This window comes from Pediculus humanus, genomic scaffold (genome assembly GCF_000006295.1).
Source record: "Pediculus humanus corporis 1103172107531 genomic scaffold, whole genome shotgun sequence".
In the NCBI taxonomy this organism is placed as follows: Eukaryota; Metazoa; Arthropoda; class Insecta; order Psocodea; family Pediculidae; genus Pediculus; species Pediculus humanus.
Window position 1 is genome coordinate 51046 of NW_002987147.1, and position 20510 is coordinate 71555.

Below are 20510 nucleotides of genomic sequence, written 5' to 3' on the forward strand. Positions count from 1 at the left end.
TTGTTATTAAAAAATTTATTTACAAAGAAAAACGAAAAAGGAATAATGCTGGTGTAAACAAAAATATATATATAAAAAGAAATTTTATTTATTTATATTAATATCAGCAGTTTTTAATAAAAATTACAACAACAACAGAGTAAAATAACAAAAGAAAAAAAATTATTATTATTATTATTATTATTGTGCAAAAATCATTTGTAAATTAACTAAATGTCTCATGGTCGGTCTTCCGTGTGGACAATTCCAAGGATGTTCCATTTCTCCCATGTGATCAATTATTTTTCTCATTTCTTTTAAATTTAATGGAGTTCCAATCATGACGGATTTGCGACAAGCTCTGGACGCGAATATACTTTGCACACGAGTCGGCCTTTTATTTGGGGGGAAAAAGGAAAAATTAATAGAAAAATTGAAAATTTTTCCGTTGTTTTCCGATAAAAATGATTGTTTACCTTATAATTATCTTATCAGTAGTGACTTCTTCTAACAAAAATAATAATTCCTCAACGTCGTTTTTACCGAAAACGATACTTTTACTCATTGGAACGCTCGTTAATTTTATTCTCTTGGTCGGGACTTGGGTTTCGTCAAAAATAAAATGGAATCCATTTTTTTTAAATATTTCTTCATGTTCTAACATTAATTCTTCTTTGTCGACGGTTAAATTTAATGTTTCCGGATTGACCATTTTTTGACATTGCATAACCGTTTTTAATTTTAACATTTCAAAATTATATTTTTCATCGCTTGCATGTTGATCAATAATAAATATGTCTGATCCTAATTTTGTTATTATAAAACCTAAATTAAATTGTCCAATTATATCCATTTCATGAAAATTTTCTTTTTTTATTACTTTTGTTAATTCCATTTCAGCCTTATCGTTATTTTTAGGTTCTATTTTTTCTAAAAATTTAATTTCTATTTTTTCATTTTGATCGTTTCTGTTTTTTTTTATTACTTGTTCCTTAATAGCCATTTCCTTTAAGGTATTCATGTTAATATCGTACGTCAAAGTGTTTCTATTACTCCTGAATTTATTATCTAAACCTTCATCATATTTTTCTGTATTAATATCTAATCCGCCATTTTTTTCTTCTTGTTCTTCTAGGTTATTAGAAATATTTTCGAATTCAAGAGTTTCAGATTTGATTTCTGCAACGTGACCGGTGATGTTTTCATCATATTTTATTCGTTTAGGTTCGTATACCTGATTAATTTGATCAATTGAAATATTATTTATTATTTTTTCTTCTAATTTTCTTTTGTTATCATTTGAATTTTCAATCGTAATTTTATAATTTGAAAAATTCTGTGTCGGAAAAAGTAATTGTTTTGATTTCGGTGGTGATTTCGTCATTTCCGTTTTTAAATTTTCCGTTACATCATTTAGTTGTTGATCGTTATCCGCAGAATCACTTACAAGAAAATCTTTTAATTTTTTTTGTACGAACATATCTTTACTCGAACAAGAGGTATTTGAAATAAAATTATTTGAAATTTTATTTGATGGAATCGATTCCGACATGTTTGAATTATTTGTGTTGTTTAAATTTTGAGACGAATATTGAAATCTTTTAAGATTCATTTTCAAATCTATAAAATATAAATATCTTTAGCGTGAATAAGTAATTTTGAATTAAGTAAATGTTTTCTCGTGTACTCACCTTCACTTTTTTTTAAGTTAAATTTTTCTTTTTCATTTTCCAATTGTGTACAATTAACTTTATCAGATGATTTATCATTTTCGAATTTAATATTTAACAAACCTATATTGTTCACTTTTAATGTAGAGGGAATAAGTTTAAACATGTCGAGAAGAGATTCTTTAAGTGTTGCCAAAAGAAAATTTTCATTTTGAACTAAAACTTGACGTTTGTCAGGAACTAAATTAATATCGAATAAACCATCTTCTACTTTAATGTGTAGTATAACAAAAGGATCTTCATGAGAATTAAATTGATGATATGTTTCATTAACTAATTTAAAAATCTAAAAAATTAAAAATTAAAATTAAAATCACAATAATTAATATAACACAATTAAATAATAATTAAATATTCATTCACTTTAGGATGATCAATCGGCCTCTGATTAATATAGTAAAATTGTCTATTCGAACCAGATTTTCCACAACCATGACTGCAAGAACTTATATATCCTTCAATTTTATACAATTCGGAATTAAATTTTTTACTTTCAATATTAAATTCTTTTAAAGTTTCTAAACTGGGATTTTTCTGTACAAATTTTAACAAATTTTGCTTTTCTTTAATGCCAAAAATTGAATTTATATTAAATTCGATGGATTTTCCTTCGATATCCATTATTGTAGTTGTGAAATTCTTTTTTAAATTATCTTGATCATTTTTATTTTGAAATTTAGACTTTGTTACTACATGATTAGTACAAGTTATTCTATAATTAAAATATATTTATTAGTAAGAAAAAATCATTGCGAATTCAAAAAAAAATAATAATTATATATAAATTGTATAGCAACCTTACTCCAGTGGAAATAAGTCCATAAGCATACAATACTGTGCACATTTTAGAAAATTCTTTTTTAAGATTTTTTAAAAATTCTGTTCTTCTAATCGGAAGAGTACAAAACAAATTTTCTAACCTAACTGTTGTTCCTACCTAAAAAAAAAAAAAACATTCTTTTTCATTCTAAATCAACAATACATATGATAATTATTTTAATGAGACATGAAAACCTTTCTATGAATTTTAGTATTGCTTTTAATAATTCCATTATGATCAAATTTTAAAACTGCACCTATCTGAGCATTTATATGTTGAGTAGTTATGGTCACTGAACTTAAAGTACATAATGAACTTAATGCTTCTCCTCTAAAGCCAAAAGTTTTAACATTATATATATCTGAAAATTCTGAAATTTTCGATGTGTGATGTTTTAAAGCTAAAATCAAAAAACAATTAGTAAATGTGAATGTATTACATTTTCTAAAATTATATAAAAAGTTTTTATTGTCATACTCAGAGCCTGGAAATTATCTTCGTTAACACCGCAACCATTGTCAATGACTTCAATTACCTTACTACCATATTCCTCTAATTTAATTTGAATACTTGTGGCACCCGCATCAAGGCTGTTCTCTAGTAATTCTTTTACTGCTGTTGCCAAAGTAAGAACAACCTACGCCAAAAAAACGTTTTCTACATTCGTATTTCAGATTCTTAAAAACCTCGTTTAATTTTAAATAATTATTTTAAATACAGTTTTACCTGGCCGGAACATATTTGATTAATGGTTGTTTTATCAATGGGTCGTATAAATTCAACCATATTTTTTAGTTTATAATTAATCGGTTGAATAATAAAGGATTTTATTTATAAATAATCATATTTAAAGAAATTTAAAAATAAGATTTGTAGATTTACCCCCAAAATTTTTTCTGGGCCTTACGTATTGATTTAAATAAAGGTATAAGGTTGGCTACACTGTCATTATACAAAATGCCGGTTTGAAATGGCGTCTGAAAATATTGAAGAGTTATTATTTTTTGACACATTTTCACATGATTCTTCCGGGGTATGTGTACTTCGTTGATTTTATTTAAGACTTTTGTTGGGGCAAGTTTTAATTATAAATTTAATAACTGTTTAATGTTAAATATTTCACAGTTAATTTAGTTTTTACAATTCGTTTTCACTGTGATGCGGTAAAATAATTAATAAAAATGCAAAAACCCTTTTTTTTTTTTTTTCCATCCCCCTCAATATATTATATTATATGTAGTGATACACATTTTTACATTTTGGTATTGTACATTGTAATAGTATTTAAAAAATAAATATTGATAACACTTAAATGTTATATGTAATCAAATGATATTAATAATATGGTTATAATTGTGTAAAATGTATATATTATTTATTTAAGATTTAAATTGTAGGAGATCAATTTAGACTTAGTGCAGTTTCCTAAACCAGTGATAATTAGCGAAATTCGAATAATTCCTTTGGGAGCTAGGGTTCAAGCAGATTTTCCTGGAGGTGTCAGACTTGGTGCCACAAATCCTTCTCAATTTAAAATTGACTTTTTTGTAAATGATTTAAGTAAACCTGGTGCATCAACTTTTGAAAGATTGGGTGTTTTAGAATACAGAGAAAATGTTGATATACAATTAGAATGCAGTCAAAGAGTAATGTTTTTTCTTATATTAACTTTATAAAATTTTTTTTTTTTTTTTTTTTTTTATTTGCAAAAATCAATCTTTTTTTTTTTTTTTTAATTTTTTAGAAGATTCCAACTGATGGTTTAGTTTTAAAAGGATTATATACAACAATAACACTTGCTTTGTATGGAGTTCTGAGTAAAGGAATTCCTCCACCACCTCCTGTTTTGGTTCAGCAACATGCTCCAGTTCCAGAACAACCAGAAAATATGTATATAGATCAATCATATAATTATGCACCGGAATATCAGCAAAATTCACAAGATCATGGTTATGTTGAAGGATGGCCCATTACAAATGTTCAACCTAACCCTGTTGTATGAATTTTGGCTTTCATTAATTTTTTTTTTTTTTTTTTTTTTTTTTTTTTAATAATTAAAAGGATCATTAAAAAATTTTTTTTTTTTGCCTTTCAGCCATTACCTATTAATGATGCTTATAATGCCAATAATAAAAAATATGATGCTCCTCAATCGTGGGATGCATCCAAGCCATGGGAGCAGCATGTTCCATTAGAAAGTGATACAAAAGTAGAAGTTAATGTTAGTCCAAGTAGAAATATGAATGGGGAAAATTGCGATTGGATTGAAAGAAATGAAGAAAAAGAAAAGTCTAGGGATAAATATTGGGATGGAAATATTGATGGGAAGGATGAAAGAGAACTTCCGAAAGTCCGCGATGATAGACCGGCAATAAGAAATGAAAAAGAATTTGAAAGGGATGATAGAAACAGGGACAGGAGAAGTGACAAGGATAGAGAATGGAGAAGAAGAGAAGAGGGTGAAGAAAGGGAAAGAGATCGTGATAGAGACAGGGAAAGAGACAGAGAGAGAGATAGAGATAGAGAAAAAGATCGAGAGAGAGATCGTGATAGAGACAGAGAAAGAGATAGAGACAGGGATAGAGAAAGAGATAGGGATAGGGATAGAGACAGAGAGAGGGATAGAGATCGTTATGTAAGAGACAAGGATAGAAAAGAAAGAGAAGGGAGTATAAAAGATGACGTTGGACGTGATAGAAATAAAGTAACTAAAGACAGAGAACGAAGTAGTGTGCGTGAGGAAAGAGGCAACGTTAGAGGAAGAAGAGAACGAGAAAGATCAACCGACAGGTCGTGGAGAGAAAAAAGTGAATCAACCGAAATAAGACACAGGTATCTTATTACCTTTATTATTTTGAAAATTAAAAAAAACTATATGTTTCAGTGTATTTCATAAAAAACTTAAACTTTATTGTTATTATAATATTTCTTGGCAGAGCTCCGGCTTATCGTGAAACCTCTTGGGATAGAGAACGAGATCGTGAAAGAGACAGAGACAGAGATAGAGACCGAGACCGGGATCGAGACCGAGATAGAGAACGTGATCGAGATCGAGATAGGGATCGTGATAGAGAACGAGAACGTGAAAGAGAGCGTGAACGGGAACGGGAACGTGAACGAGAAAGAGAGCGTGATCGCGAAAGAGATAGGGAAAGAGATAGAGAGCGTGATCGTGAGAGGGATAGAGATAGAGACAGGGAAAGGGACAGAGATAGGGATAGAGAGCGAGACCGCGAACGAGAAAGAGAACGTGAAAGGGATAAGGATAGAGAAAAAGAGCGAGAAAGAGAAAGGGAAAGAGAAAGGCCAAAAGATAGAGAAAGAGATCGAAGCCCTTGTTCCGATGCGAGCAATTATCGTAAAAGACCGAAATCTCCACCATCTAGATCTCCAAAAAGGCCTTATACTCCGACCGAGAGATTTTGGTCTCCTGAACGAAGAAGTAGGTTTCAATAAAAAATTTTTTTCAAAATGTCTTTAAAATCAAATTTTAATATTATAAAACTATTTAAATGTCATTTTTAAAGCCGAATACAGTTCACCGAATAGTCGTCAAGTTTATTCCGAGTCTCACGAAGAACTTAAAAAACCGTCAGATTTATCTCCGCATTCAAAAACCAGAACGGTGGAAAATTTAAAAATCGAAACAGCCGGTAAATTTTTTTTAAAAGTTTAAAAAAAAAAAAAAAAAAAATTTGTTTTATAAAATCGAAATTAATGTGACAAAATTTTAGCTCCGAAGACATTACAAGCTCCTGCTCTTTCACCTTCAAAATTTAATAGAACTTCTTGTGCTCAAAGTCCCAGTTACGGACAGTCTCCATCGGTTCAAGAGGAAACAACTTTGGATGATGAACAATTTGAGCCAATTCTTAGTGACGAAGATATCATCGATGAATCTGACTCACAGGTTTGCAGTTTTATTCAAAATATTTTTCTTCGATTATATTTATAAATAATGTTTTAAATGTATTACACATTAAATAACGAAATTGATGATTACCTTTATTGCATTTATATCAGGACATGGAGTACGATTTTCCCGATGATATGGAAGAAATAGTGAAACCGTTTAATCCATTCACATTTCAAATTCAACCTCTCGAGGTGAGTTTTTAAGTTTTTCCAATTGAGTTTTTATATAACAGTTGTAAAATTAAAGGATGTTTGTTTTTAATCTAGTATTTTTTGGATCCTTCATTGACCATTTGCGAAAAGGAAAAATTTTATTTGCAAAGAATCAAAGCGGAAGATAAAAATAACGATCTTGTTCAATTGTACAACGTAATTAAACATATTCAAATCGACGACTTGGAAAATATCAAAGAAGACTGGGTTCAAGCGGTGGAACAAATTTTACCACTCGTGGACAAAGCATTGGCAACGGTTACGGAAAATCATCCGGTTATGCCGCTTTTATTAAAATGGGTCGACATTGGTCTCAACATAGATGTTGCCGTGAATCACGCTCAACCCGCATTTAAAGTTCGTCACATCAAAGCTGGGATTCGGTTGGCAGACGTTATTTGTCTTTGCGGTTGTTGGCTCGTTGAAAAATTAGTTACGGAACTTCAAATCCAACAAAAACTCATGCAACTTTTTTACAAAGAATACATGGCGCTCTCGATCAAATTGATGATTCTCAAAGCTTTGGATTCGAGTTTGATCGAGGAAAAATCAATTCGTCATTTTCTCACGGGAAAATTCGTTTTAGTTATCGGGGATGTAAAAACGGAACCATTAAACGGTTATCAGCATCTTTTTAATATGCTCAAAGGAAAACAATTGGTGAGAGTAAAATTTGGAATAACTTCGTTGCTCAAAAAAATTCACACGTACGATACGTTAGAAAATTTAAAAATGGAAATCGAAGAAACGATACGAGAAAAGGGAAATGAAGAGTGCGAATATAACAATAATGTTTTGGTTTACCTGAAGGAAATTGAAAAAGTTTACAAGCACGCGGACGTTCTCATATCGCAGCCGAAAAGGTTTTTACCGGTGCAATCGCAGTTTGAAATTAACATACCATCCGGTAACACCGTCATGTTTTTGTACAGATATTTTAAAACTCACAAATTTTTAGAAATAATAGCCATTTTGTTGTCGAACAGAAAAACAAATTTATCAATCATGGGAGTAATTCAAAATTTAATAAAAAATTTTTCCGACAGACAAGACGGTTTGGCATTTTTATCGATAAACCCGGAAGTGAGCAACAACATATTGAAAGCTTTGTGTTGTCAATTATCCGAAGACTACATCGAAGTCATACCGGGAACGACGACTTATTTAGGAATGGAAGTTACTTGCAGATTGCAAATTTTACAACATTTAGATAAAATAGTTTGTTTGGATTGTCGTGAAGATTCGCACGGAGAATTATTCGATATTTTTCACGAACTCTACAGTATTTCTTTCACGTCGGTGGGAAAATTTCAAATCGCTTTCGTTTTGAGTTTGGACGACAACATGCAAATACTTTTGGACGTGATACAAAATTCTGATAAAAAATCAGCCGTTAGAAATTACGTTTTAGATTTAATTATATTGACTATTAAATATTCGGATGACGTTTTATTTTTAAAAAAATTTGGGAGGACGTTATTAGAGTTGGCGGAAAGTGATAAACAAAGTCATTTGAATGACGTGGTGCCATGGTTGAAACCTTTGGAAACGGCGAATATAATATCGTACGAAGATGTAAAACCTCTGTGTGACATTTTAAAAAAATATTCGACCATTGAAGCATGCCAATTATTACCGGGTGATTTGATAACGTGCGTTAGAATTTTAAGACATTTGGGCATACCCAAAAATGAAAGCGATTTAAATACTCTCAATTACGAAGACGAATACACGGAACTCAAGTATAAATACATAATTTTGCAACTTTATTCGTTGGATTGTTTGAGTCATTTCAATGCCATATTAACGAAAATATTAGAATATTACGAACAACCTTTCGTCCATTCGATTAATTTACTCGGATACCAAGGATCTAATTTAATGTCTTTTATAGAACCTTGCATAATGCTCATGAGGAGAATGATTACGTACGTTATATCGGTTCGAAATACCGATTACAAAGATTTAACTCACGTGAACGTTCTCATTCAAATTTTTACTCTTATGCAAGCATTTCAACCGAATTCCGAATGTTTTTCAAGTTTTCAAAAAGTTTGCCGCGACGTTGTCGAAACATTGTTGGCGTACACGCAACCCGTAGCGAGTGAAAATGCCACCGAAGCAGAAACATTTACCAAATCTTTATGGACGTTGATGATCTCGGACGTGTTGAAATATATAACCAAGTCTTCTTTTACGTTCATTCCCGGTTTCTTGTTGCTGTCGGAATTATTGCCACTACCCACGCCGGTACCAACGAAAACCGAATTATCTCAAGCCGAAATCAATAACATTATAAACAGTAGAAAATTATGGAGTGCACATTTGCTCAGTTTATCTCCGCTTATCCATGACTTGATATCCACAATGGCGGGAAGCAGTTATGCGCCGTTACTACAACTCGTGAGACGTGTTTGTATGCAATTAGCAGATTTAGCAGCACCCACCGCACTCGTCGTCGGAAGAGCAGTTTTGGATCCTTTGCTGACAACTTTACAAAAACCTACAACGAATCAGGCGACGGATTCTTCTCTGGAAATTCCATGCACATCTCACACTCTCAGACTTCTTAACTTTCTCGCGTGTTTAGTCAGTCACTCTAGTATAAAAGCTGCTATACTGAGTTTAATCACAGGAAATAATAATAATAAATCGGACGAGAAATATTTGCCCGTGGCGAGCAAATTTGCTACGATTCTTCAGACTCCGTCTAATGTCGTGACTCACTCTCAGGTTCAAGAACACGTCATATTAATTTTGCAAGCCTTATTCGATGCAGATGTTACATTGGTACCCATATCTTCAATCGAAAGTCAAGATGACGCGTCCGTCAACGATATATTTTTAGCTAATGCATTACCATCAAAAGAATTATTAAATATTTTTGTTTCGGCTTTGTTGGATCACATCGGTAATAAGGAACATTCGTTTATGACAATTTTATCAGCTTTAAAAGCTTTGATGCTTCTGACGGAACACGACTACGGATTTTACTATTTAAGAAGGTAAGATAAAATTTCGTTAAAAATGTACCTGTTTTTTAAAAACTATTATAATTAACTTTAATCATTATGTTTTTAGTTGCTTGGAAACAAAAAATGACTCGATATGGAATTTATTGTTAAAAATATGCAAGAACATAAGCAAGGAAAGCACGGATAGTTTAAACGTGTTGTGCACCGCTTTGGGTCTATTGAGAGAATTCATGAACGTGGGAGAAGACGTTGAAGTTTCAGGTTTACCACCTCGCACTCAATTAATGACTCCTCAAGAACTTGCCATTACTGTACAATGGGGTAAACCTGAAAACGAAGAGAAACCTCATCCTATAATACAATTAGAGTCTATGATAAAAGTTGGCTACTTCTTCAATCAATTATACTTTTTTTTTTTATTTTGTGAGGCTGAAATTTTTTCTTTTTTTTTTTTAGGAATGGAGTGTGAACGATGAATCCTTTTTGAGTCTGCATGAAAATTTGGAAAGTTTAGTCAGTTTGTTGAAAAGTGCGGAAAGTGATAACGTCACCGTAGAAAAAAAAGGTTAATTTAAGTAATTTCTTTTGTGTTTGGATAAACGGAATGAAGGCATTTTACAATTTTTTGTTTTTGTTTTTTTTCCAGAACTTATCGAAGTGATTTTACCAGCTGCGAATCCTTTAAACACTCAATTTTCATCTCGGCCCGTTTGTATCGTGGGAGACGTAGACGACAAAAAACTTAATTCTGTGTATTGGTTATCTTTACCCACCTGCGATGATTCGGACCAGGAAATGGATCAGGTAAGTATGAAGTATTAGATTAAAAAAAAAAAAGAAAAAAAAAACTTTAAAATTTAATTCGTATTTTTTGCAGATTGGATGCGATTTAATAGAAATATCTAATTTCTTTCTACCCGAATTGCATTTGCCACACGAAGTGGAAAAAATATGCATGCTCAAGGCGACGGATGACGAAGAAGATCCTAAAAAACCACCCACTAGTAAATACCACAGTAGCGGAGTTCGAACCAGAAGACCTTTTAGTTAGTTTTTCAAATTATTAAAGATATTTACGAATTATACACATACCAATAATAAAATATTTTCATTTAAGGCGTGTTTTCGGTAACTCCCATGAGAGGGCGTGGCATAGGAAGAGCCGCTCCTCAACGTGGAGATTTGTTTAGGTCTCGACCGCCCAATACCTCGAGACCTCCTTCGCTTCATGTCGACGATTTTGTGGCTTTGGAAACTTGCGGACAGCAACCCACAGGACCCACTGGGTATAATAAAATATCGATGCGCGTAGTCAAGGTGAACTCATATGAACTCATTAATAAAATTACTCTTATCGTGATAAATTTTAAAAAAAATCAAAAATTAAATTTTTTTTAGGACATCATCGCAACGAGAACGAGAGGTAGAGGGCGAGCGTATTCATCGGAAAGAGGTAGATTTTTCGGTGCGCCCACTTATCCTCGTAGAGATAGTCCGAGAGGACTTTTAAGAGGTCGAGGTTCTTGGCTTCAACACGAAGAAGCAGCTCGTCAATTTCACTTGTCGGAAAGGTTACCCATAAGAACGGAAACAAGTTTAGGAAGATTTCTGGGAAGGGGAAGGGTTTTGCCTTCTTGGAGTACTAGAAGCGAACAATTCGGCGGAATGCCAGCCGTTCGAAGCATTAGGAATGAACCGAGCAGACATTTAAGAACGTTCATAAGGTAAAAATTATAATTAATTCAATTATCATTTCAAAAAAAAAAAAAAAAAAAAAATACAAACAGTTTTTAATTTTTTTTGAACAACAACAACAACAATAATAATTATGAAAAGTGCTGTGAATTTTTTTTTATAAGACTTAATATTTGAACTATATTATTAATTATTTATTGATTGTTTATCAGACAGTTTTTGTACCATAAATTATTATTATTATTATTATTTCTTTTTGTATTTAAAAAAAAAAAAAACTAAATCAGAAAAATTATTTTCTTATTTCTAAGATTTTTTATCACCGTTATAAATTATTATTATAATGAAACAATAGAACAATAAAAATTCAGTCAAATTTTTTTAGGTATTGAAATATTTTTAAGGTTTCAAGGTATTCAATTTCCGACGGTATTATTGTTAACGTACGAAAAAAAATTTTTTAAGTAAACCTGAATAAGTTGAAAAAATGTGGGTATCGTTTTCACGTTGTTAAAACAATAGATAAATAAAAGAATGTTTTTTAAATGATATTTAAATATACTGTACAGGTTTTAACGCCATTAAGGTATAGAATTCACAACATTTAAGCCTAAAAAAAATTTTTTTTTTTTTTTAAATGAACATTACGGTGTAATTAAGCTGAGTTATCGATAATTCTTTTACCAATTGAAATACCTTAAAATCAAAAGGTTTTGAATTTTATAATAGTAATTTTGGGAAAAAGGGAACGAAGTCGATAAGAATTTAATTAAAATTTTAATTATTTATATTTAATAGGAAAAATTTTATTTAAAAAAATATTTTTTTTTTTTTTTTTTTACAAGATAATAAATGCATTTAGGAATTTAGTTTATCGAAGCCCATTTGTAAAGTGATGTATTTAATTATTTTAACGTTTTTAATTTCTCATATTTGAAATTATTACATTTTACTACGTCGACTCATAAAATTCACGACAGCATTCAGACAATCTTCTGATTTCCATCTTTCTTCAAGTCTTTGACATTCCATTTTATTAGCCTCTTTAAGTTTAGCCAAATCGAAACCTCTTATCATATCCTTGGAAAATTTCAAGGACTAAAAAATAAAACAAAATTTATAATTATTTGTCGACGAATAAGTCGATATAAAATAAATATTTGTTTACATTGCTTGGCAATTCGGCTGCATGTTTTTCAAGTTCTTTCCACACTCTTGTTTTCATTTCTTCTTTAGTGAACAATCTTGAAATTAAACCTGCTTGATATGCTTCCTCGGCTGTCATTTTATAGTTAAAAAGTAGCATATCATTTGCCTTTAAAAAAATTTTTTAACAGTTTTAGATACAAGACGACACTTTTGAAAAACTAATTTAATGATATCGATTAATTACTTTAGCAGTACCCAAAATTTTAGGGAAAGTATAAGAAGAACAACCCTCAGCTGTCATTCCCAATTTTGTAAAAGGTGTTTGAAAAGTTGCCGTATCGATACTATAAACTATGTCACATAAGGCTAAAGTAGTGACTGCTATACCAATAGCAGGACCATTAACTAAAGCTACTAAAATTTTTTTATGATTAATAAAAGCTTCTATAAATTTTCTAAAACACAATAAAACAATAAATTAATTTAAATAATTTTAAAGTTGGAAAAAAAAAAAAAAAACAAACTATTTACTCACTGTAATCTAATTGAGGCATTTTTAATGGCTGAATCGGAATTTTCTTTTAAACCATCTAAAAGATCAGTACCACTCGAATAAAAATCTCCAGAACCAGTTATCACAGTGATACTAACTTCATCGTTTTCTGATAAAAAATTTAAACACCTTGTCAAATCTTCATACATTATGGTATTAATAGCATTTTTCTTTCGAGGTTGACATAAAGTTATCACAGCAAGTTTATCTTTTATTTCTATTTTAATAAATTGACTTGTACTTATTTTAGAAGGTCCCGTCATTATTATTATTATAATTTAATTATTAAAATGTTTTTTTTAACTCTAAAAATTAATAAAATATAATATTAAAATAATCAATAAAAGAAATTATATAAAATAAATATTTAAGTTTATGATAGTTTTTAATTAATTTGGTACATGTTTAAGTTTCAAGTAGTTCAGATAAGGGTTTATTATTTTTTTGTATTATATATATTATTTAAAATTTACCTAATATAATTTTCTTTTGAATATATCAAATAAACTGTAAAAATACTAACAATTATGTTATAAAAACAAAACTTGGAAATTATTTGAAAATTATCAATCAGCTTATAATAAAATATAAAAAACTTTTTATAACTTTGAACTTTTATTCATAATTAAAATTCAGTATTGCCAACTTTAACTTAATTGCAAGGCCCCAAAATACAGTAGTTTAGTTATTTGTTTCTTAAAAACATGACTGAATCGTGGAATTTAATAATTTTGATAACGTGTTCATTAAATTTTATTAGAATCAACAATTATAAACTTATTGATTAAAATGTATTAATTTTTATAAAAAGGTTTGATTTAATATATTATTATTATTATTATTATTATTTCTTTAGTCTCCGAAGGTTGTTTTATTTTAATCATTTATTAGGAAGAGTACTGCGTTTCATAATTATATTTCTATATTAGTGTATTATATGTATATATATATATATTTACTAATTATTTGTTTCTTTTTCTATTTTTCTTCTTTAAAACTAAAACCTTTTCAAAATCTAATTTATAATTTAATAATATCTACCAAGTTTATTTTAGAGTAGTTAAAGTAACCGTAATACTTCTGGTAATAGCTTTTTTATTACTTTTCTACCGGTTAAATCGTACGTTTAAATCTAATTAATTATTATACTGCTCTTTTTCTATTTTTTATTTTTTTTTAATTTTATATTAATTAAATATATTTTTTACTCGTTTAATTTTGTTTTTGATAAAATTTTAATTATATTGTATTAAATTTTTTTTAATTTTTCAGGTAATAATAATCATTATTAAATTTTTCTATTCATTCAACCAATGCCTTCTTTAAAGTGCCTTTGTATTGTTACTAAGAATAGAATTTGTCTTATTTTTAATTGACACAACATTGTTTTTAATAAAAGGTATAATTTTATGTTAAAAATAATTTTATCACTTAGAAAAGATTATATATATATAATAAAAATGAATTTATTATTATTATTATTTTAGGCAATTTAGTTTTTTTTTAAAACAAAAATGAATGAAGGAATTGAAAAAGTTGTTAGTGATAAGGAAAATAATGAATGTAAAGAAGTTAATTTAAAATTGAATGAAGCACCAGAAAACTATTCTGAGTCATGTGTAATTGTAGAAAATGGTATTGAAGTTGTTACTATTGTTACACAAGAAAATGATAACCACATATATATTTATAATAAAAATGAAGAGAATGTACAAAATGCTAGTGAATTTGTAGAAGTTAGTGATTCAAACAGTGTTTTGGAATCTAGTGCAGATTCTCAAGAGAGTATTACCATAGATGTAATTGGTGAAGAAAATGTTAAAAATGATGAAAATGTTGTTTATGTTGAAAAATTAAAAGATGCAGACGTTTCACAACAGGACTCGCTAGTTAAAGATAAAATTAATACCGTCGATGATGATAAAGTTAAAAACGGTGTTGAAAAAAATTCAGAAGAAAATATAAATTTAAATGAAAAAAATCTTTTAGAAGGAAAAGAGAAAAAAGAAGAAATTGAAACGAAAAAAAATGAAGAAATTGAAACAAAGAAAAATGAAGAAATTGAAACAAAGAAAAATGAAGAAGTTGAAACAAAGAAAAATGAAGAAGTTGAAGCAAAGAAAAATGAAGAAATTGAAAATTGTTCAAATGAAATTGTCATAGAAGAACTTCAAGTTGTGAGAGAGGATCTGACTAATGAACCAAGTCAAGTCAATCATACTGACAGTAATAATGAAATAATTGAGAAGAGTGATGCAGAAAAGAATTGTTGTATCATCGTTGAGAATGAAAGTAATAACGATTCTGTTGTGCATAATCAAAGCCAAGAGGGTAATACAACAGTTATTGAGGGTGAAATTGTAAATTTAATGTCAGATACAAAAGTAGATTCGTTGAAATATTCAAAATCTATTTCTAAAGATGATATAGTAAAAATTCTTGATGAGTCCACAGAGAGAGTTGTGAAACCGATTGTTGCAGGAAAAGATTTATTTTTTTCAATAGAGCTTACAAAAAGACTTAATCAAAAGTTGTCGCAAAATAAATCGTTAAAAAATTCAGAATCTATCGAAAAAACCACCGTTAATGAAAATGAAGTCAGTGATAATAATAACACCGTTGACGATCGTCAAAAAATAGTCGATATTTTGGAAGCAGATGAAATAAAAGACTGGAAAACTTGTCCTAGCAAATCAGATTTGAATCCGAAGGAAAACGGAAACGATATGGAAATTTCAAAGGCTATTAAAAGCATGGAAGCTGGAAATTCATCATTGAAAGAACAACCTTCGAAACCTGTTAAAAAAACTCAGGTGAAAAAATTTAAAATTATGGATAAGGAGTTGGAAAGGTCTATTGCTCTACAACAATTAAGAGAAGAGTTTCCTACGACGAGAAAACGTATTAGAACAACAAAAAAAGTAAATCACATTCCTTTTTTGGCTTCTACCGTTGTTGAAAAAGCATTAACTTCTCCCGAGGTCTCTACAGCTCTCAAACCTGAAACTCCAAAACGACGCCCGTGTTATTTACCTGATAATAAATCCGATGTAAAAGTTGGCAACCATGTAGAAAACAAGATAAATGAAGATAAAGAGCCAACACCTAGTACAAGTAACAAAATTGTAACGAATAAGAAATCAAACGATGTCATTTTCGTTGAAACCAAGACCAGTCCATCAATATCGACCAACGTAGTTAAAACGTATTCTGTTAAAAGAAAATCCACGGATGCGGATAATAATATTAAATCAACTCTCGAGACAATAGCGGCTGTCACAAAAGCTCTCAATCAAAACGAAGAGGAAGAAAATGAATCCAAACCAAAGAAGCAGAAGACTGTAGTTAAAGTTGAAAATAAAACTCCGAAAAAAGTTTACAAAAAGAAAGGAATTACCAAACCTGGATCGGGTAAAAGAAATTTAGAGCTTGAAAAGTTACTGGGAGATGAAGGTGCCGTTCGCATGTTGTACGAAACACAACATAAAGATGCTGGTTTAGGTTCTGCGAAAAAGTCAAAAACGAAAACAACCACTGGAATGAAAAAAGATTTAGTATTAAAAACAAAATTGGTTAAAAATGCAGTCATGAGACTTAGCGGAATGGGAACGGAAGGTGTTTATTTGAGAGGGAAACGACTTTCAAGGGAACCAAAACTCGACATTTCAAATTCGGAGCCCCTGTTTGCCTCCACGCCCAACATTATCCTGTATAAGCCTAAAAAGAAACAAAGAGCCGAGGCTTCACGTATTTTGTACAGGCATTCTTCTAGCGAATCCTTTGACAGCAGCGAGGGTTACCGAAGAACGAGTTTTGATGCGGACGGTTTAAACGTTGCAAATAAAGAAGAGTCGATGACGAACGAGGAAAAACTTAAAAATGTTAATTTCGAAGAGAGAAAGTCATCGGAAAAGTCTTTGCCGCCAAAATCATTTTCCAAAAAATCGGAAAGTTTTATAAAAAAAAATAGTTTAAAAAGAATCAAGAGAGTGGGTCGAAAGAAAAGAATAAAAATAAAAAAAGGAAAGAAAGAATTGGAAAATGGTTCGAATGGAGACACCGTAATGCCGCCAAGTACTTCGAAACTTAACTTGTCAAATGTTCCAATAAGAAAATCATGTAGGCCAAGAACAATATCTAAAAAATATTCAATATGGTCTTCGACATCAATGGACAGCCTTTCGGTGGAATCGTTGGGGTTGAAAAAAATAAAAAAAGCATCCCCGGAATTGGGTAAAAAATTAAATTGCAAAGAATGGACCATTTTGCAATACGATTATTTAGTTCAAATTATATTAAATCCCACATCGACCATGTTGAAAAATTCTTTTAATTTTCAGGTATGATACCTAATAATAATAATAATAATTATTGTAAGGGTTGAATACAAAATTTTATATTTATTTTATATTTTTTATATTAAAGGTTTTAGACGAATTAAAACAAATAATAAATTTTTTATCCGAAGAAGATAATTGTAGAGCAGTATTGATTTCATCAACCGGAAGTACATTTTGTCAAGGAATAGACATTAATCTCATTGTTTCGAATACGGAAACGGAAAGGAAAAATTCCGTTTGTCAATTAATTCAAATCATGAGGTACGTAATTTTTATTTTATTTGTATAATAAATTGAAATCCGATTTATAATTGTACAAAAAAAAAAAAAAAAAAAATTTCTTTTTCAGAGAGGTTTGCTTATCGTTGTCGGAATTTAAAAAACCTTTGATTGCCGGGGTTCAAGGTGGTACCATAGGTATGGGAGTAACCATTCTACCATTTTGTGATTTGGTCGTTGCCAGCGATAAAGCATCATTTTACACGCCTTACGTGAAACTCGGTCAAGTTCCCGAAGGAGCTCCGACTCATACATTCCCTCGAATCAATAATCATTTGGTAATATAAAAATGGTGAAAACAAAAAAAAATTTATTTTCACTTAAAAAAAAAAGAGTTAAAAATAAATAAAATTTTTTTTTTTTTTTTTTTTTTTTTTTTTTTTAGGTGAGCGAGCTTTTATTCCAAAGTCATAAAATGCCTGTTTCGGATGCTTTTAAATACGGACTCGTATCGAGAATTATACCGGAAGAAAAATTCCAAGAGGATCTTATTATATTTTCTAGAAACGTCGCTTCTCAACCCGTTCAGGTAATCATTATTATTAATTTTCGATCGGATAGCAGAAGGCTTTGTACCCGAAACCTTTGTAAAGAAGTTCTTGGATTTTATAGAGTGTTTTATCTTTTGATATGCACATGTGATTTTTCGGACAGGAACACCTGTAAAAATTGGAGTAGGTATCTGCTCTCACGTAGCCGCAAAAATCCAGAGAAGAACATTTTTTTAACTGAAACGTGAAACCACGTGACGTGAGAAGGACGTGAAGTCAAATTTTTTTTCATAAGTTCCGCTCTCTCGCGATTCGATTTACTTACTTGAACGCAACTGTAAAATTGTTGCAAAGAATCATTTTCCTCATCTATTTCCGTCCAATTAGCCCTTATGTCCCAATAATGCGGATAATCCCGACATTGACAAAAAATTGTCACGTTTCTTTGTTCGGATTGTTTAATCGTTTTTCGATGATTTGGTTTATTTTTGGTGGTCGTCACCGGTTGTTTGTCATATTCCACGACCTTGGTAACCGCTCGAATGGCCGGCTTGTTGTTGTCTTCGCATTCTGGTAATTCTGTCAAGTCCGAACAAAACTATAAATAAATTAATAATTTATTTATTTGTGCTTTCGCGTTGTTGTTATTAATAATTATAATATTGTGAAATAATTTATTTGTTCACCTTTAATTGTGAGCGGTTATCGATAGCCGTCGTGTGATTTTCAGGTATTTCAGACCAGGTCCAATCGCATTCGCGTCTCTGAGGGCAACGACACAATCTCTCTACAAGCGGGGGTAACCAAAATCTCTTGTGTATAATATTGCAACCTGAATTTTTCGGGCAAACATATAAATCTCTTTCGCTTTGCATCTGAAAGCGACAAAATTAAAAAATAAAACAAATAAATCGAGAGTTTTCTTACAAAAAAAAAAGAAAAAAAGAAAAACAATCTTACACCTGTCGGATATATAAATATCACTTTATTTAATTTGCCAGCAATCGAAGGGAGCAACGGTTCACAACGATCACATTTAATTAAAATTAATAAAAAAAAAATTAAAACGTTAAACATTTTTTTTTCTTTTTTTTTTTTTTTTTTTTGACGCCGCGTATTATTATTATTATTGTTTCTAATAGAATAAGAAATTTTTTTTTGTGTTATGGATGTTAAAATTAAAAAATTGACCTTTGAAAAAAGAAAGAAAGTTTTTTTTTTTTTGTTTCAAGCATTTGGCTTGATTTCAAATGGATTTGTTTAAAAATTTATTTTTATTAATGCGTTCGAGTAGTGGTGGGAGGAGAAAGAGGAGGAGTCGGAGGAGGAGGAAGAGAAGTAGAAGGAGGAGGAGTCGGAGGAGAAAGAGGAGGAGTCGGAGAAGGAGTAGGAGGAGTAAGAGGAGGAGGAGTCGGAGGAGAAAGAGGAGGAGGACATTGATTTCGTTCAAAATAAAATAATTTTTTTTTTTTTTTTTTTTTTTCAGGGTTTTCAATCAATCAAATTCCTTTTAAGATACACGGATCGGGAAAAATTGGAAAACGCTCTTTTAAAAGAAGGAGAAATTTTAGAAAAACATTGGACCAGTACGGAATGCCTTAATAATTTTATAAAATTTTTAAATTCTGGAGAACTTCAATTGAATCAATCATTGAATAATTCTTAAGAAAATTTAATCACTGGAGAAGAAGAGGAAGAGGAAGAAGAAAAAGGGGAAAAATTTTTTTCCTTTTTTTTTTTTTTTTTTACATAAAGTTTTAAAGTTGCCGTCTTTTCATTGTTGTTGTCGTTGTTTAACATTTTTTAAGACTTTTAAAGAAACATTAAAAAAATTTTATTTATTTACAACAAAAAATAAATAAATAAAAATGGCGTTTATTATTATCATTATATGACGTAAAAAAAAATTTTCTCTTAACTGAGTGTCGTCGTAAGAAAAAAAAAAATGGGGAAAAAAAAAAAATTTTTTTTTAAAACAATTTACTGACAATCGTTAATATATACATAAATATGAATGTTAATAAAATTCGTGTTATTAATTAGCCTCTAAGTGCTTTTAAATAGAATTAGAAACGATAAATAAATAAATAAATAAATTTTAAATAAATAACACAATAAATAATAAATTTTAAAAATAAAGAAAAAAAAATTTATTTTATATTTTTAATTATTTTACTAAGTGATTGATTAGTAAATAAAATAAATAAATAAATAAATAAATAAAAATTAGTACAAGATATATAAATAAATAAATATATATAATTGTTAAAGAATTAATAATAATAATAATAATAAAAACTAATAAAATATATAATTTTCTAATAAGAAATTAATTATTTTAGTATCGTAATGATTGATATATCATTAAAAA

The 20510-nt window shown here is 29.8% G+C and overlaps 4 protein-coding genes across 4 annotated transcripts; 2 read left to right on the forward strand and 2 right to left on the reverse strand.

Annotated features, from left to right (window-relative positions):
- Positions 1 to 451: 451 nt before the first annotated feature.
- Phum_PHUM182300 (DNA mismatch repair protein pms2, putative) lies at positions 452 to 3315 on the reverse strand (the record flags this gene model as incomplete). Its single annotated transcript, XM_002425163.1, has 8 exons — positions 452 to 783; positions 1033 to 1599; positions 1671 to 1995; positions 2073 to 2421; positions 2507 to 2646; positions 2724 to 2929; positions 3007 to 3166; positions 3256 to 3315. The coding sequence occupies 8 exons, from the start codon at positions 3313 to 3315 to the stop codon at positions 452 to 454; spliced, it is 2139 nt and encodes a 712-aa protein (XP_002425208.1).
- Positions 3316 to 3499: 184 nt separating this feature from the next.
- Positions 3500 to 11360, forward strand: Phum_PHUM182310 (uncharacterized protein; the record flags this gene model as incomplete). Its single annotated transcript, XM_002425164.1, has 15 exons — positions 3500 to 3562; positions 3927 to 4175; positions 4277 to 4525; positions 4625 to 5361; positions 5466 to 5971; positions 6057 to 6182; positions 6264 to 6439; positions 6553 to 6636; positions 6712 to 9662; positions 9739 to 10012; positions 10089 to 10197; positions 10279 to 10436; positions 10510 to 10678; positions 10750 to 10918; positions 11048 to 11360. The coding sequence occupies 15 exons, from the start codon at positions 3500 to 3502 to the stop codon at positions 11358 to 11360; spliced, it is 6333 nt and encodes a 2110-aa protein (XP_002425209.1).
- Positions 11361 to 12269: 909 nt separating this feature from the next.
- On the reverse strand, positions 12270 to 13292 carry Phum_PHUM182320 (uncharacterized protein; the record flags this gene model as incomplete). Its single annotated transcript, XM_002425165.1, has 4 exons — positions 12270 to 12425; positions 12496 to 12642; positions 12721 to 12931; positions 13012 to 13292. 4 exons carry the CDS (start codon positions 13290 to 13292, stop codon positions 12270 to 12272), a joined length of 795 nt encoding a protein of 264 aa, XP_002425210.1.
- Positions 13293 to 14543: 1251 nt separating this feature from the next.
- Phum_PHUM182330 (Nuclease sbcCD subunit C, putative) lies at positions 14544 to 18290 on the forward strand (the record flags this gene model as incomplete). Its single annotated transcript, XM_002425166.1, has 5 exons — positions 14544 to 17369; positions 17455 to 17630; positions 17719 to 17926; positions 18034 to 18177; positions 18261 to 18290. The coding sequence occupies 5 exons, from the start codon at positions 14544 to 14546 to the stop codon at positions 18288 to 18290; spliced, it is 3384 nt and encodes a 1127-aa protein (XP_002425211.1).
- Positions 18291 to 20510: the final 2220 nt, after the last annotated feature.